This window comes from Taurulus bubalis (assembly GCF_910589615.1).
Source record: "Taurulus bubalis genome assembly, chromosome: 10".
In the NCBI taxonomy this organism is placed as follows: domain Eukaryota; kingdom Metazoa; phylum Chordata; class Actinopteri; order Perciformes; family Cottidae; genus Taurulus; species Taurulus bubalis.
In genome coordinates this window covers 9,018,122-9,035,637 of record NC_136598.1, presented here as the reverse complement: position 1 = coordinate 9,035,637, position 17,516 = coordinate 9,018,122, and the positions used below count along the sequence as shown (strand labels likewise).

Below are 17,516 nucleotides of genomic sequence, written 5' to 3'. Positions count from 1 at the left end.
ACAACATCAACTGGGCACAATTAGGGAGTCTGAGTAGCAGGCTTCCTAATGTGCAACTAACTAACAGTACTGTCATCTATCAGGGTAACAGTAGGCAGGGTGGAAGACAGCTAAAACCCCTCATGCAAAATATGCAAAACAAAAAAGGCATCACCGAAATCTTTCTAAAAAATGATGAAAACCAAACCTCTCACAATATGGTTTGGTAATTAGATCAGCCAAATCTTCTGCAGGTGATTTGCATAGTGGTCACTTGATAAATAAAGGCGCCCCTGGAAGTGACAGTATATAAATGACTTGTTTTGCAGACAGCAGATGGTGGATATCACAGGGAGAGACAAGCTCAAACTGGAAAGTACCACAATGCATGCCAGCTGCTGCAGTCTCTGGTCCCCTTTCCCCTCTACGCAATTAAGCTATTCACGAGTTGTACAGCCGAGCTAACAGATTTCAATTAATTTGTTAAGAACAAGAGGATTCAGTCCCTCATCCATTGACAGAGTGACCTCTGTTGATTGATCAAAGAGCTCAATGAGATTCATTGATCCGATTAAGGGACAGAAGATACAGTATTTTGAGCATCAGGAAGAAAAGAGGAAATAATCCTGATGTTAGGAGGATTTATGAATAATGCAGACAGATATTAAATGATTACCGTTTATCTGAGAGAGAGAAAAAGAGAGAAAATTCATAACTCAGGTCATCACAAAATGATGCTAATCTCAAAGCAAACTCGATGACTCAGCAGCTCTGCCAAATTCTCTCACGGGCTACATTTGCATGACACAATAATTGATTGACAGATGCGTCATATGAATGCTCCCGGAGCTCCAACACATGCCAGAACAAATAGAGACAGGAAGTTGTGCCTATGGTGAATAAGAGAGATGGGAGGGGCTTTATCTCCATAGCAATGTGTGTGTGTGTGTGTGTGTGTGTGTGTGTGTGTGTGTGTGTGTGTGTGTGTGTGTGTGTGTGTGTGTGTGTGTGTGTGCCTTACCTCTCTGAGCAAAGGGTCAGTGATACTGTCCAGCTTGACAGAGCCCTCGTACGTCAGGTAGTGAAAGACGTTGAGGGCACGCACAGCCTCCGGGCCTCGCTGCTTGTAGCCGAAAATAAGGTCAATCCACTGATGCAGCTGACATGACACAAACTCGCTTTCCAGGGCCTGTGAAAGAAGTACAGGGCAATTAGAGGTGAGAGGCATACCAGTAGCACACAACACATGAGCCAAAAGACACACCACAAATTACAAAATGAACACAACAAAACGCAGCCAAACTTTACTTTTTACACACATGATCTACCAGGGCATGACATCATATACAACCACCCAAAACGTATTGTTTTATTGTGCATAGATATTACAGAAAATAAAATAATAATAAAGAAAATAAAAATAAACTGTACTCCCTCCTTATAATGTAACCAACTAACTCAGGACAAGCCTTCCATATCACATTTCTCTGTCTACACCGACCATGTTTTGAATGGAGACAAAGAAATTGGTCCAAATCGATGTAAAACCATTCACAAGAGCAAGATTGATAAATTACTTGTGAGAGTTAAAAGGAAGTTGTGATTTCTTGTGGGAGATTTGGGATATGATTCAATGCTAATAATAATGATACATATACCAATAGAAACCATGCATGGTGTTGATGTATTGTTCTACAATACGGTACAACATAATTCCTATGCATCGTGTTGTAAGGCTTTGCAAGAGGAATTTACACTCCTCCCCTCCCGTCAGGAATAACAGCCATTACCAACAAAGCCTGCTCGAGCACACAGAGGCAGAGTTTGCCACAGGGCATATCACTTCAATTGAAAGTGGCACATGCAAAGATGGGAAGTGGGAGGAAGAGAGAGGGAGGGAGAAAAATGGAGGGAAGGGAAAAAGAGTGAGACAGAGGGGTAGGCAGAGAGAGAGATTCACTGACAGAAATGAAATAATAGAGGAAGCGAGAGTGTGGGCTAGCTAGGGATCAGAACAAAAGACAGACAAAAAATGGAGGACTATGAACGTCTGCGTGTTGAATACACTGGTCTGCGAATGTAGCAATGCAAGGCAGAATCACACATGTATCCTTCAACAGTGGGAAAATATCCACTGTAATCCTTTTTTTCAGTCATCCTCTCTCCTTGTTTTGGAGATGCAGACATGCCCTTAACAGCTCCCCGCCTCTCCCGTCTCGCTCCCCTCCTCCCCCCAAACTGCCGGTATACAAGCCTGATAGAGCTCAACCAAGCAGCATGGGTAGAGCACAGGGAAAGGTCACCTACATAAGACCAGCCCAGCTCTGTCACTCCAGCTGAAAAGGTCAAATGTGTTCCCAGAGCCTCTTTCAACCTCTGGTCCAGAAACACTGTGGCCCCCAACCTCAGGATACATAACCTGCATACAACAGTGTCTTCCTAGCAGTGTTATTAAAGCTTCAGAGGTTTTAAGAAGGAACTACTCATCAAGCCTACATTATAATGCACATATGGCCATTCATCATGTCATTTTGAAGGAAATTGAGGTGAGCTGTTGAGTTTCAACAGTAAGTGATTCCAGATTAAAGGGAGAACAAGGATTATCTGACGGCAAAAGATATGTTGGATCTCCATTTCTTTCTCTGTGCTGCTCGTGAAATCTGCTGGGAGTAATGGTGGACCACATGTTGATAGGCTGTGGGTTTTAAGCGTGCACACACAGATGTTCACACACATACACAGAGAAAGGGCCCTGCACACTGCCAAAGTGATGAGTCCCGACATTACAGAATGTAACACTATCGGGCAAACTTGCCCTCAGTCCTGTCCTTTAGTGACATCACTGGGGTCAGGGGTACAGTGTTAGTATTGAGCGGTGCACTTTATTAGATGCTTCATGAATAAGACAAGGAGACACAGATGCATAGCAAGGTTAGCAGGAAGAGTGGGAAATTGATTTCTTTGTTGCTGTGAGATGAAGGCAGAAGAGCTAAATGCAAATAATGTATTTAAACAATACATCTACATTACATAACATTGACTGAATCTCAGTTTAGTACTAAAATAGGCTATGTTGAGGTGTATTATTAGTAATAAATACACCACGGCACGTAACATGACATGATGTAGAGTGCAATATACTGTAGTGAATGAGTAATCTTGGTAAACATTATGAAGAGTTAGTATAGTTATTTTCTATTAGTGTCATTCCTGCAAACTAAATTGACAAGGATTAAAAGTAGGAGAAGTTTGTCAGAGACAAAAAAAAGAAGCAGAAAATGGACAAGAATGAGGTGGTATGTTTCGTCATTAATATTTAGGTTTCCTAAGTTTATATTTGGGTAATAATAATAAAGGGAGTAGTATCATATTCAAGGATACTTTGGGCTAAAGTAAGTCTACCATTTTAGCCTGACACATGTCTAAACCTTACCATTCGGTTGATCCTAACAAGGTCTTCAGGCTTCTTGGCCCAGGCTGGCAAGTCCACGTCACAAACCATGGTCCTGCCCTCCCTCATACCCAAATGATAGCCGTTGCTGTTGACAAACATCTCCGGAAGGTAGTAGAATTCAGGAATCAGTTCCTGTGTTTTAAAAGGAAGAGAGACGTTCCATTTGTACAGCTCACAGACGAGACCACAACTATTAGTACCACAATTTTCACCAAATTATCGCCTAACAATTCAACAAAGTGCAAGAAATAACACATGTGATGACAGAGCCACGAAAAAAAGAGGCCCTTTATCCCACTGAGATGAAGTGAGAACTCAAGGGGAAAGGTAACACAAACAAACTTAACAGCAGCCCACGAGAAGGCGGTGAGAGGTGCTAGTCCAGTTATTCCAGGCAGAGGTGTAATGTGTGTTAAATGAAACTGGAACTGAGTTGGGTTTTTCTGCCTGGTCTCTGGGCTCTTGTGATGGGGTCAGGACCTCGCAGCAGAGGAGAAGTCAGCTTGGTAAAGGAGCCCTTACATAAAGCCTGGTGTGATTCCATACGCTGAAGAAGAGAGCAAATATTTACCTGTGTTTTGAAGACTATTCCTACTACCTATTTCTGGGAATTTCTCCTGTGTCAAATGATCACACTGGTATTTTTACATTTAAGTACTAAGTATAAATAATTTTAGTCAAGCATTTATATATCATGACCAGAGATTGTTCTAAAATTCTCACAACATTTATGGTTATGCTTATTGTTTATGTCATCCGGGGTTGTTTTTCCAAAAACACATCTTTTACAAAGCTCTTTGTCAGGTACATGTAGATGTCATACTGTCCTTGAAAGTAATACACTTGTGACATACAGCTCTTGCTTCCATCTGCATTATCATGCTACCGAAAATGTACTTTGATTAAAAAAAGAAGTTTGATGATATTTAATGATCTCAAAGATATTGTTTTGCTTCAACTTCCATAGCAATCAGAAATGAAATGGTGGCTTTCTGAATGTCAAGCAGTCAATCCCAAAACTATGGCATGCTTTGAACAGGTATTGGGTTCAACATGCAAAACTACCAAACTACTAAATTACTGTACGTATACTCTCTGCTATTTTGCAGTCCCCACTCTGACCCTTTATTCTCCTAATCATACAGCTCAGAAAGGATGAGTTAGTAAAGCCTCTGCACAATGAGGCATATGCACACAAGGAATGTAGATCCTCCACTCTGTCCTCATTAGAAAACATACGCACAAGACAAGTTAAACGCTGTTGTCTGTTTCTTAGCTTGAGATTATAAAGGAGGGTGCAAGACAGTATTTAAACTCCTTGTAACAGGCTTGTTTTATGAATGCTGTGTTTGTCAGATTCGGTGGTACAATGAAGTTTTATATTGCCTATGGGATACATAACGTGCAGAGCTTTTTAGACCCCCATAAATCACAGGGTTTTGATAGAGCAAGTTAGCATGACATGGTACAGGCCAATAACCCTGCTGGTCTGCTGTTGGTCACATTTCACCCTCCGCACACAAAAGGAAAGGGAGTAAAGTAGCCATTCCTCTCGGTGTCCCTCTGTCTCTCACACACACAAGCGCACTTTCCCTCCACTTTTTCGTCCGTAAACTTCCTGCCGTAACTCACCGCCAAGCCGTTAAAACTGCCAGCTCTGTTTTCAAGCCAGCCTCCCATGGCAGCCATTAATTCTGCAACAGCATCGTAATGGGCTAACAAGTCAATCACACATGCCTCCATTGCTTTACACTGTGTCACCTTAATGACATGTTCGTCAAAATCTGTCACCGGTGGAGTGCTGCTGGATTCCTTCAGACAGCATGGTGGCAGTTTGTGTGTGTGTATGAGACAGTATATATGTGTGTGTGTGTGTGTGTGTGTGTGTGCCCACTACTTGCAAGAAAAGTTGGTTTATCCCTGCCCATGGTGGCTGTGCCAGCTTAATATAGCTGTGTACGCACATAGAAATAAATGAGAAGTTTGGATGCACAATAATGACGGGGTGGTCGAGGAGGTGAGGGCTTGGTCGGGATTGGATTGTTTCCATTTGACTTGCTCTTTTAGGAGGTCATCCCCATCGGGGGTTCAGCCTCCCTTGGTCTTGTCGTCATTACGGCTGGAGGAGGCCGGGGTTAATGAAGGGGAGACCCTGGTAAAAGCAAGCAGCCTTTTAATCAGAGACCTGATGTACTGGGCCGGAGCTGACCTTAACCCCAGTCTCTCCACTCAGTCTCAGTTTCTACATTGTGGCCATGCATGGCATTTGTGTGTCTGTCTGAGTGCCTTTCAGTTGGCATGAATGGAAACCTATGACTTCGTATTATTTTGTTTTATTTGATGCTGGAAATTATTATATTGAGCAATGCCCTTTTAATAGATAGTATTAAAATAAGGGAAATACCTGATATTAAAATGATCATGAAAAGGATCACAGAAACGTTCTAAATGGAATCAGTCAATAAAGTTGCATTGCCTCATAGTTTACCCCGATAGCACCATGAGTAAACCAAACAAGTTCTTGCATAATATGTTTCTGCTTCTAATACATTATGAAATACTGTTAGTAATCCAGCATGCCTCTCCTAATAGATCACTAACCATCCAATGTGTGTAAAAACAAATGCATGCAGACATACAAGTAGTTAAAGTAGGCTGTATTTGTTAACAGGGTGGCTTTGACTATTCAGTTGTTCGCTGGCTCGCAGCTTTCTGCCTCTGTCTCACATAGTTGGCTGCTCTCCCCCCATCCTGGCGGGTAAAAGCCCTGTCTGTACATAAAAGACTACATTTTAAATAGCTTTTGTCATTAATGCTTTATTAATTGCCTGGGGCAACACTACACGATGCAGGGTGTGCTAGAAATATATGACACTTTGAGGTCAGTGCGTATTCCTGCTGCGTGTTATGCAGTGGGCAAAATGGAGGCGTATCAGCAGGGTTCAGCGTTTTCGGTGACTGCTCTGGATTTGCAGTGGGAGGGCTTTGTCTTTCTCTCAGACACAGCCTTTGTTCAAACTCATGAGTGCTTGCATGCACAGATACAAGATCAGTCTACCTTTAAGATGGTTTGTTTTCTGCCTGAGATAAATCAAATGTGAATTTCTAATTGCTTAGGGTATTCCTGTACACTATGCGTCTTTGTGATTCACTGTTTGGATAAGGCATTTATAATTAATGGTATATATTTTTGCAGTTTGGCTGAGGAGGGGAGTATAGCAAATTGGAGGCTTGATATGGCTATATGGCCAAGTATACATACTGTAGATAATGATCACATATTTGACCTCCACTTGTTTAAGGGAAAACTTTTGAGCCCTTTGCATCCTTATAAATGTAAATCGTAATTTTACTTATCGCTTTCTTGTGATTCTCACCTTTACGTCATGGGTGTCCCTCTGACAGTTTCTCCAGGAGCGGGCAACGGCTGAAAAGGTGCGGTCCGGGTGGTCGAATTTGTTGTTATTGGCACTAAGGAGAAACGTGGTGAAGGGCTCCTACAGAGAAAGCAAGTAAGACATTAAAAAGATCAAAGTTCTCCACCCTCTTGATCTGCATCTTAATTGTAACCATCATAATCAACGTCATGAAAATATCAGCACTGTTTTGAATTTACTGGATTACCATGCGGCTTATTAAAATACATCTGAATATTCTGAATTACTTGCATTATTTCAATGTTATTCTTTTCAGCGGTCGACTAAGGGATCTCTGTCATTCATTGTATCCAAGCCTGGGGGAGAATTAATTAGTGTGCTTCCTGAATAAAGTAAGCCATAATGATAATTGGCTCAAATTTGGATTTCTCTGCTTGAGATGGCGACCATCGCCGGTTGAAGCGGATGGATCACTCACCAGAGGAAGAAAGGGATTGTGGGAAAAACCACAGAGGCCAATCTAACTGCTGTCAAGGGAGCTCCCTGAGTTCATCAGCCCATTCCTACTAATGATGAAGGAGGAGGATAAATACAGTACAAAGCTCGTTCAAATTAATAAGCTGACTTCAAAATCAAATGTACACCAACTCAAAGAAGCTGTGCAGTTTATAAGGGCCTGTTTTGTGGGGAACAGATTGGGTTAGAGTGTGTATGCTTCCTCCTTCTCTCTCAGAGTAAATGAGGACAGTGCTCAGTAACCTTGATGGACATGTCTCCAGCGCTCACTAGGTTGCCTGAAACACATAAACCTGTCAGAGCAGCCTCTGTAAATCATTACCCAGCCACTCTTTATTTAGTTCACATATGCCGGTTTACTGGCCTGTGAAATGTGTTTTCTGAGCGCCATTGGTCTAACTCAGGCCCAATCAAATTGAGATGTTGAGCCGTTTCCTGTGCAGAAACCGACAGACCTCAAAGTAACAGCATCATCAAGTCTGACAAGTGACAATCAACTAATGCAGACTCAAAAATGAAAAGCTGTCTGAGGTTATGGGCTAGACTTCATTCCTATTCAGATATTTGACTAATTTGGGGATTTTGAACAGACTCAAATAATGAGTGTGAAGATGGTTGAAGGAGTGAGTTACTCACTACTCTGACAAGCCAGTGCAGGGTGGAGGCAGCTGTGGAGTAGTGCGAGTTGTAATGACAAGGTAGCGTCTGGTCATCTTCCCAAGTCTCATAACGTTCAGCATAGAATGCTGCGCGCTTCGGATTAAGAGCACCAACAGGCTAGAAAGAAAACAAGAAAATATAACGTTAGGTTCTTGCAAATATGTCATCTTCTTCTTATTTGTCTGTGGAAGTAAAACAAAGGTTTTTCCCTAAAGAAATTGTACACATTTTCTCTTGCAAGGATTTAAAAATCATATGCATATACAACCAAAGCTGAAAACCTCACAACAAAAATACTGTTTAAATATAACAAGCAGAAAACCTATAAATTACTAATTAAGTTGATGTCCATCTATCCGTATTGACACCCATCATGCACAAACCACAAACCCCAACAACTACAGTACCCTATCAAAGTGATCAACCAGTTGTCATATTGACATCAAACTGAATAATTAACTTATATGTATCCTTCTCCTTATTCTAAGGAATAATTATATTCTAATTCCTATCTTTACACTGTTGTGGGTTTGGATACAAAACTAAAGCAGCGTCAGTGAGTATTTGGTTCAGTCAGCAGCAGAAAGTTTATAGATCTGAGTACTGTACCAGGCGCAGACATGCCTGGCAACATATTAACAATATAGTTAAAGACAAGTTGTGATTTATAGACAAGTTCAAGTATTTTTTGTATATATATTGAGTAACCAGAAGCCAGTGTGATACCTTTATAATGGAAGTGATATGAGCTATTGTCTTTGTTCTTACAGCCTACTCATCCCAACCACACAGTCTGACTTAACTTACATTAATGTGTCATCAGGTTACTAAAAACTTAACTGTGTGTGTAGCTGCTCCAATATATGGGTTATTGAAATACTGGAAGCAGAGACTGTTGTCATTTTCAGTGAAACATGATACTTCATACTACATAGATAAGGTTAAGACCACAAGGCATTTTAAGGAGTTTGGTTTGTGGTCAAATCACCAAAATGACCTCTGTGGGTCAGTATATAACTGTGCAAGATAATGCTTTATCATAGAGTATGTTAAGTAACTGGAGATAATAAGCACTGATATTTCATAAGTAAAACTTCAGTGATATTTTACTCTTCAGTGATATTTTACTCATAAGTATATATATATATATATATATATATATATATATATATATATATATATATATAATATCAGTGCTGAACTATTAATATAATGTAATTCATTTGACATACTTATTGGAAAACCACACAAGGACACTCAAAGCCTCATGCATGAGGGGCCTGGCTTTTTTTTTCTCATGATCTTCTGCATGAACTACCCAGTGCAAATATATTTTGAGTCTCAAAATGGAAAACGTTACAACTAACAGCAGGTCTCGTGGCCAGTCTTCCATCTAAATCAATTGTAATGATCATGTGACGAAAAGACAGTCATGAAATAATTATTGGAAATGTGCACGTATATTTCAACAAGTATATGGAATACTTGTTAAAATAGATTACTAGAGTGCAAAATTCATCCATAGAAAATGTATGTTTTTCGAGAAGCCCATACCATGTAAAGGGTTGTTTTTTTCTTGTACTATGCTTTGTAGGCATCATTGTAATTTGTATATATATCGCGGCAGAGTTTTTGCCTGGTGACACAGACCATTTGCTGCCAGTAATCTCATGTAGTGGTTCATGTGATAGTCCAAACACATGGCTGCAGCGAAATGTGTAAAAGACCAGAGCAGGAAATGAAGCTACAGTACTTCTCCTATGATTTACAGGTAACAATATTGTGTTGGGTGCATAGCAGGATAAACTAATGCCTTCCCATTTCTTTTGTTAGGACAGCCCAAGGAAATAGGATAGGAAAGTTTAATTGAGTTTAATTAAGATAGACTTGCAGAGTCAAAGTGGTTCCCCATTACGCTACATGTGGTGAGGCCGGCAGACAGGCTGGGGGAGAGTTCAGGGCAGCCAAGGAGCTTTACTCTGGGATTTGTCCGTCAGACCCCATTATTCTCCTGAACCCTAAAAATGTCCTGTTGCGCTGTCTTCTGTCTGAAATTTACAAGGGTATGGTGGCAGGGGTGAGCAGGATGGCGCGCTGAGGATGGAAGGAGGAGATATGCGCGCCTCCTGCTAAATGTTGTGGGTAATCCATGTGGATTAACCCCGGCTGACCTGATTTACACCCAACGCACCAAACACTTTACTCCCATCGCACAGCTACTCCCTCTGTGTTCGGAGCCCTTCTGTGCTACTGGGCATTGATGATGGGAGTTACCATGATCTATACAATATAGTGCAATCTAATAATGCAACACCACAGGTTATGGTCTTATATCTGTAGGATTGAATCATGACTGAAAATGTGATTGTTATATCAAATGTATAGTCAAGAAGTAGAGGAAAACCCATTTGCTAAAGACCAGCCCTTTATGGTCATAAAAAGGCTCTTATTCATTGTTCTGCATTTGACGAACTGCTGCCAAATTATTGTGAGGATATAAATGTATAATAAGAAAAAAGAACATCACTGCAATATTTATTCGACATCCATCCAATTATTTCATAGTTAGGCTAACCTTGGATTGCATGGTTAATTATTTAACCGCAGCCTCAGTAATAATTTCAATATTGTACTGACACCATCATTGGGTTTTTGCCCTTTGGCGGCTATTTAATTTTCATGTGTTCTTAGGGCAACAAAATTACTCCCATTAAACATACGTTTAGTGGTGAAGAAATTGCTTTCCCTGCCTATTCAATCACCTCGTCCAATATAAGAGCCTTGGAGGCATATTGGCAGTCAATATTAATATACTCAGTAACACTGACTCAGTTACTGAGGGGAAAGGGAGACTGGTAATGTAATCAATGGCAGCTTTTCCACCTGAAGGCTGCAGCTCAAAGGGTCAAAAGAAAGAAAATAAAAGCCCTCAATTAAAAATGCACTTATTCTAACATTATTAAAATTGCGCTATTATTCTTTTGGCTGGGTACAGTTTGTATGCAACCTCAGTGCGACAGACACCTCTCTTGGTCATTTTGAAGATTAGTCATATCCATGTGTGGCACAGTGCACATGCCTAAAGCTACAAGTCAAAATTAAATGGGGCCGTTTTTTTGGGTTCTTCCTTAGAATTTAATGGCAGTCCACATCAGTGTTAGCACAATTGAATAGACTGAAAGAGAAGTTTATTGAGATCTGCATAGATTTATGGGGTGATAATGGCCTTGCATGTGACGTCTTGGCCCAGCTGGATCGGGGTGCAAACCACAAGACGTCTCGCACTCTGTAAAACCGCCGCTAGTGTAACTAATGCCGGTTGGAGCAGTAGAAAGATCCAGGTACAGAGGGAGAGAAATAAGGAAAAGACAGCTGCATATATTAGTAATACGTGAGAGGAAAAAGTAAACAATCCACATAACAGGTAACGTAAACTTACAAAATGGCAAATATTTTGATTTACAGTGTTATTAAATGTTTGACTGGCCTGTTTAAATATCATTGTACCAGAAAAGGCTGGAAAACAAACAAAGATATATTAGCATTAGTCATATTTGATATAAAAAAATGCAACTGTGCATGGATATAACAAGCTGACATTTAATTTATTTTCAATATACGCAAAAAATGACATCTAGACTCAATTTGGATGGCCCCAACCTTTCAACTCTTTCCTAAGACTTAGTAACCACAAACACTTCTAAAATGAAACACCAAGTTACAAGGAAGGGATGTGAAGACATGTTTGCTGACAAGTTATAACCCATTAATTCTTCTATTTGGTGCTACATAAATGACGCAAAAATGTTCTCACAGTGTTCTCGTGTTTTTCAGCTGTGAAAGCATAAACATAATTATAGTAAAATATAAAGTATTCTATGTGACTTGAAAAAGTAATGCTTATATTTTGTTTTTATGAAAAGGTGTGTTGTTGCTGAGCCAGGATAATTTTACTGACTGCAAGGCAAAACAGTTCACCTACATCCTTGAAGAGTTATTCTTCGTCCCAGGGTGCACCTGGCACAATGTTGAACACTGCTCAAATTGACTGTTATAGAACAAAAATACAACTCAATGAAATGTAAAAAAACAAACGAAAAGACAACAAAATGTAGGTAAAGTAAGACTAAGAAATGGCCAACTGGCTATTTCACAGGTAACTAATACAGTTGCATTGATTCAAATAATGAAGTAAATTCAATGTAAATTCATAGACGTAAGTTGCATATGTAGTATGTCTACATATGCAACTTACGTCTATGAATATACATTGAATTTACAGAGGGCTGTTAATTAAGATAAAAACATGAATAATTGAAGCAGAAGTAAAGTGGAAGGAAAATAAAAGCCGTTCTGGCGGTGTGTGGTCTCTTTTGTATTTTAAAAATGGGTCGTAAACCAAAGTCTTTAGTGTTGGTTAGAGAGTTCATTGTATCCCACCAAAGTCAACCTGAGACGATAGAGAATTCTGCAATTCCGTCCCAGCAAATCTTGAGCAATAGATGGTTGTATGAATTTAACATCTTTGTGTTCCAGTTCTTTTTCGATGCAACTTTGTCACTCTATAACTGCACAATGGTTGTGATTACAGTTCAAATTAAAATAGGTGATGATTATTACCACACAGTTTCAACTCATTCATTCTGTGGAATGTTACAATCTTATATAACAATTGAGACAATATCTGTCCTAACTGTCACTGTTTTTAGAATCAAATGCATGTCATGTGCCATAGTATGAAAGCAGTGTTTGACACCAAAGCACACCAATAAAAGAAACCATGTCAAATTGTAATAGTAGTGCCTTGAAAGAGACACTACTTCCACAGTAGGTTTGCCAAGACAACGTACTCTCAGCTTTGCAGTGGCTTCCACACTGTTGCTGGCTGCAGTAAGCATAACATGAACTAAGGCTCAAGGCTAGTCTAAATCCTGTATCCTCCACATAGACTCGTGTGTGTGCAGCATTGGCCATAAAGAAACATACTATATATAAAGGTATATTCTGGATACAAATCTCAAATCAAGGTAAAATAACACTGTCCAAACATGAATGTATGCGTGGGGTTTTGCTTTTATTTTGCTTATGAAAACACAGCTAATATGAGTAAAAAGTTTGATTGATTAGCTGTTCAATTGGAAATAAAACCCTATTTATAAAAAGATAGAATAAGCACTGCAGCAGTCTTTTACTACCTTTACTTCTATCATAGTCACGTCTGTTAATAATCCCAAATCAGGCTTTGCTTACCTCTATTCAACAAAGAATAATCCCCTCTTCCCTTTTCCCTGCATTGCATATCATACTGATCACAGGTATAAGACAATGAAAACAACTGATTCAGACAGGTCCACACTTGCTCCCATCGGAGTTCATTTCTTGTAGAACACCTCACCCAGTGAAATACATCAACACAACTAAACAAAGTATGATCAAACTTAGATTTGGCTTCAGATTCAATCAGGATCATTTCTGGTGTTGCTTTCCAAATGCAGGAAATGAGCACGGCTGCTGGTGAATGAGCGTGCAGAGAGTAGCTCCATTTGTTTGGTTGTATCTAAGCTACCTCCCAAAGAGACGCATATTGCATTTTATATTTCAAAAGTAATTACATTACAGTATGTTGCGACGGTGCTCTGTCAGGAGAAGTCACGGTCATTTTTGCTTGCCTTTTCAGAGGCAGGGCTGCATGCAGCTCCAGTCTAATGCAATCAAGTTGCTCAAACTCAAGATGAAGCAGATGTGCTTCCAAACTGCCTGACTGGAGTGGAGTGAAGGTGAAGAAGGCTCCATTATGGAAACAAAAGTGTGGAGGGGGTATTTACAGCAACCATGCTCTGTGTTTATTACTCAATGTGTTTCTCAGCTTTCACTGAGTGCCACAGCAGGAGCTTTGAGAAAGAAACGTATTCTCTCTATCCCACCACAGCTCAATCAAAGTATGCTTACAGGGGTAAATCAACATTATGCCAGCCATTTCAGTCAACATTTTAAATGACATGGGTTGAGAAATGTTCTTGTGTCACTTTTTGCTCTTGCCTGTCTTCTGAAATGATATTTTACAAAAGACACATCTAATACATTTTCGTCCGTTGGTGAAGAAGCAATGTTAAACCATAGCTGCGTCTTGTGTCTTCTTATGCAATTGTATGAATGTCCATCACATCAGTTAACAGCTATGAGGAAGATTGGCTTCCCCTATCTATCATCCACTTGTCACTTCATCAAGAAATAATCATTAGAATCTAATGAAACACTTCACTGCATGGATGTGTCTGACATCCAAATATGCACAACTCTGGCCCGAGGCAAAGCAAGGCAGTGTTCAATAGCACTGTTCACAGCTGACTGAATGCCCAACCAGCAGGTAATTGTAGGTGTGTGCAGAAGGTTTAGGAGGATATTACTTGGAAGATTGGCACAGAGCTCCAACAATTTGAACAATGCCGTCCATCAAGGTGTCACCTCTAATTAACAAACAGGTCCTAGGTATGACTCTGATCTGTGGGGAAAAAAAGCCTGCCAAAGTGTGCAATGCCAGCATGGGAGTATGAGAATAATTCATAGTATTAATGATGCTTCAGTTTGTAGTGTTTAGCTGCAATAACAATTTAGCTTTATCTTTTGTAAGATAAAGCTAAATTGACATGTCCGTATGTCAAAGACCTGAGTAATGATATGACAATGTATCCTCATAATGCTGCAGCTCACTGAGCTCTGGAGTGACAGATATTATTTAAATGCAGAAAGAAAATAGACATACAATTTTAAAAAAAGCGTAATGTAGTAGCTTCTACGAGAAACAGAAACACACTGATGTGTCTGCAGCACCATATATCAAAAGCTGTGTCAAAGTCCTGAAAACTGGCATTGAATCCGCTATTATATTTGTCCTCTTCTTTACTTAGTCTTTAACCAGATATTTGTTTAAATTATAATTTTGTTCTTGTATTATTCAAGTTCAATATTCAATAATTCAGTTATTGTGCAACTGTTTGCGTTTGGCACAAGAAATATTCAATAATCTAGGCTTTTTTTGTTGAGTGAAAAAAAGGATTGTTACCATACACTGTGTGGTACACAACCACACCCACTGGACATACTACACCTCAGAGACACACACACACAGCCCTAATATACAATGAAGAAGTCTCTAGAGACTGTGCTGCTACCTCTGATCCATAATTGAACAAAAGGGCAGACCAAGCAGAGAGGAGAAGTGTGGGGGCCTCTGTCCCTGCCTGCTACACTAGCTGTGAACTTTTGGAGCTATAACAGCCCTGGGGTTCCAAGGACAACTGTCAGGAGACACAGGCTGTGAACTCATGCTAATAAAGGCAGCTCAGCCCTGTAAACAGCATGGGAGGATGTCACTGGAATACATTACAATACATAACTGTCTCCCCAGGGCAGGAGGTTTGCACATGGCTCAGCCCTGATCATCCCCCAAACACACACACACACACACACACACACACACACACACACACACACACACACACACACACACACACACACACACAATCAGTCCACCTGGATGCCCCACAGGCTTGAGCCACCGAAAGTAGACAAGTGCTGAGATGATGGTGGCAAGATACACATCTGGGCTGTTAGTCCAAAACATTCTGGGTTTACTGAAATGTGAAGAAGTGCTCCAGAGCGGCTGGTGCTCATTTTTCAAATTTACAACATAGCAACCTATTTTTTTTTTAACTTCAAAGTTATTCTACTCTCCCACTACAAAACACAGCACACGCATGCCTTGAAAAGCTGAAAAATGATACAAACTGTTGAGAGCTGAGATGGCGAAGTGATTCTCTGAGTCAGAATGTTGGCGTTTCGAGGGAAACAAGAAACAAGGGAGAATGAGGGAGCGATAAAGTGAGCGAGAGAGAGAGAGAGAAAGAGAGCTCAGACAGGAATGTGACTGTTTTCAGGTCAGTGAGCTGCAGATCGCATGTGCAGGAGAGAGAAAGAGACAGAGAAAGAGAAGGGGGTGGTAAACAAGTAAACCAGGCCACTGTTTGTGGTAAAGAGATCTGCTGCCTTTTACTCTTCAGTCAAAGGCAGAGCAAACATAATGCTGGACTTGTTGTGGGGCATTAGTGTCATTGTGTCTTAGCTTGTCACAGCGTGATGCGTTTTTGATGAGCCATGTTTAGAAAGACTTTCACCGCCACACTGAGTTTATGACCTGCTCCTATCAGTTCATTAACCTTGAAAGTCTAATCCAAGGATAAACTTAAATTATTAAATTACTATGTTTTATTAATACAATTACCAGCTATAATCTTTAAATAATACAGTGTGTGATACATTTTTAAAGCTGGACAATCATTCAACAGTTTTTTGTAAATGATTTTGAGCAAGCTGTAATTAAATTAAACTAGTTTTTTTATGTTTTTCCTTCACATATACAAATAGTTTGATTTCAAACACTGCACATCATCTATTTTATAATAATTCTAGCATGATTGGTGTATCAAGATATGCAGTATATCGACAATGGAAAATATTTGTATCAAGCCACATCCAGCAGATATGTAACAACATTAGCATTAATTTAGACTCGCGTGTTTTGCCACTTGGGAAATCCAATATTATATTTTCTTTATCAACTCCTGTGTTAAGTATCTGGCTCTTAAGGAGCTAAATGCTCAAATATGTTTACCAGCTAGTCACTAACTGTCTGTCTGGCACGAGGGAAACTGCAGAGTTGATCATAGTTCTCTTTGGGTTTATCACTATGAGCCAGCCCTTTACTTACAAGTAGTCTTGTAAAATATTAACTTTAACGTGGTGATAATGGTTTCAACCACATGGCCCAAACCTCCTGAGATCATGAGCATTACTATTATGTTACACAATGCATGTAAAGCCATCTTTCAGAAATAGTTGTCAATTGTGAATATTATACTGTAGTGTCTGCTACACAAGGCCCATATGGCTATAAAATGTACAAGCCTCTCTAGTGCAGAAACCAGGAAGCCACTTTAAGCTTAGAGTCAAGTGAAAACTATGTGCTGAGACAATACAGTACTTAATAAGTGAGGAAGATTACGTATTACATTACGTATTTGAGAGCATTTCAGGATGTTACAATCTGCATTTTCCACTTTTGCATTCCATCTCATGAGTTTATATTCTGAACATGATTCGTTAACTATTAAATATAATATCATTTTACAGTCAGGAAATCCCCTGCCGTCAAGAGTCGGCTGCAGATACTCCCCCTCCCCGTGTTGCTGTCATACTGAGGTGCATGGCCAAGAGGCCTCGGTACCTTTGAGAGATCTCTGAAGTTCCCTGGCAAGGTCAGGTTCAGCTCCTCTGAGTCGTAGTTGGTGAGGACCCAGGGAAAGACCGGGTACTGGTTCAGGTCATTGTATGTCCTCCCTAGACACACAGAACAGACAGAAATCTGTGAGTGATGAAGGACTGGAAGGGAACAGAGGGGTTGAAAGCAGGGCAGGGTACACTCATGGCTTCAGTTACATTGGGGGATCAGCATGCAACATTCCAACAAGCCC

General features: G+C 40.1%; 1 protein-coding gene across 2 annotated transcripts in view; it reads right to left on the bottom strand.

Moving 5' to 3' along the window:
- The window catches only part of LOC306743000 (neurobeachin-like), a gene marked incomplete at both ends in the record, with an annotated part of 186,063 nt that overhangs the window by 12,700 nt on the left and 155,847 nt on the right, over window positions 1–17,516 (bottom strand). For both annotated transcript variants that reach the window (XM_079225467.1, XM_079225468.1), the window contains 5 exons: window positions 1,001–1,168; window positions 3,413–3,565; window positions 6,811–6,930; window positions 7,963–8,103; window positions 17,270–17,382. In XM_079225467.1, coding sequence (XP_079081593.1) covers window positions 1,001–1,168; window positions 3,413–3,565; window positions 6,811–6,930; window positions 7,963–8,103; window positions 17,270–17,382 — 695 coding nt within the window. The remainder of the gene's footprint in view (window positions 1–1,000; window positions 1,169–3,412; window positions 3,566–6,810; window positions 6,931–7,962; window positions 8,104–17,269; window positions 17,383–17,516) is intronic.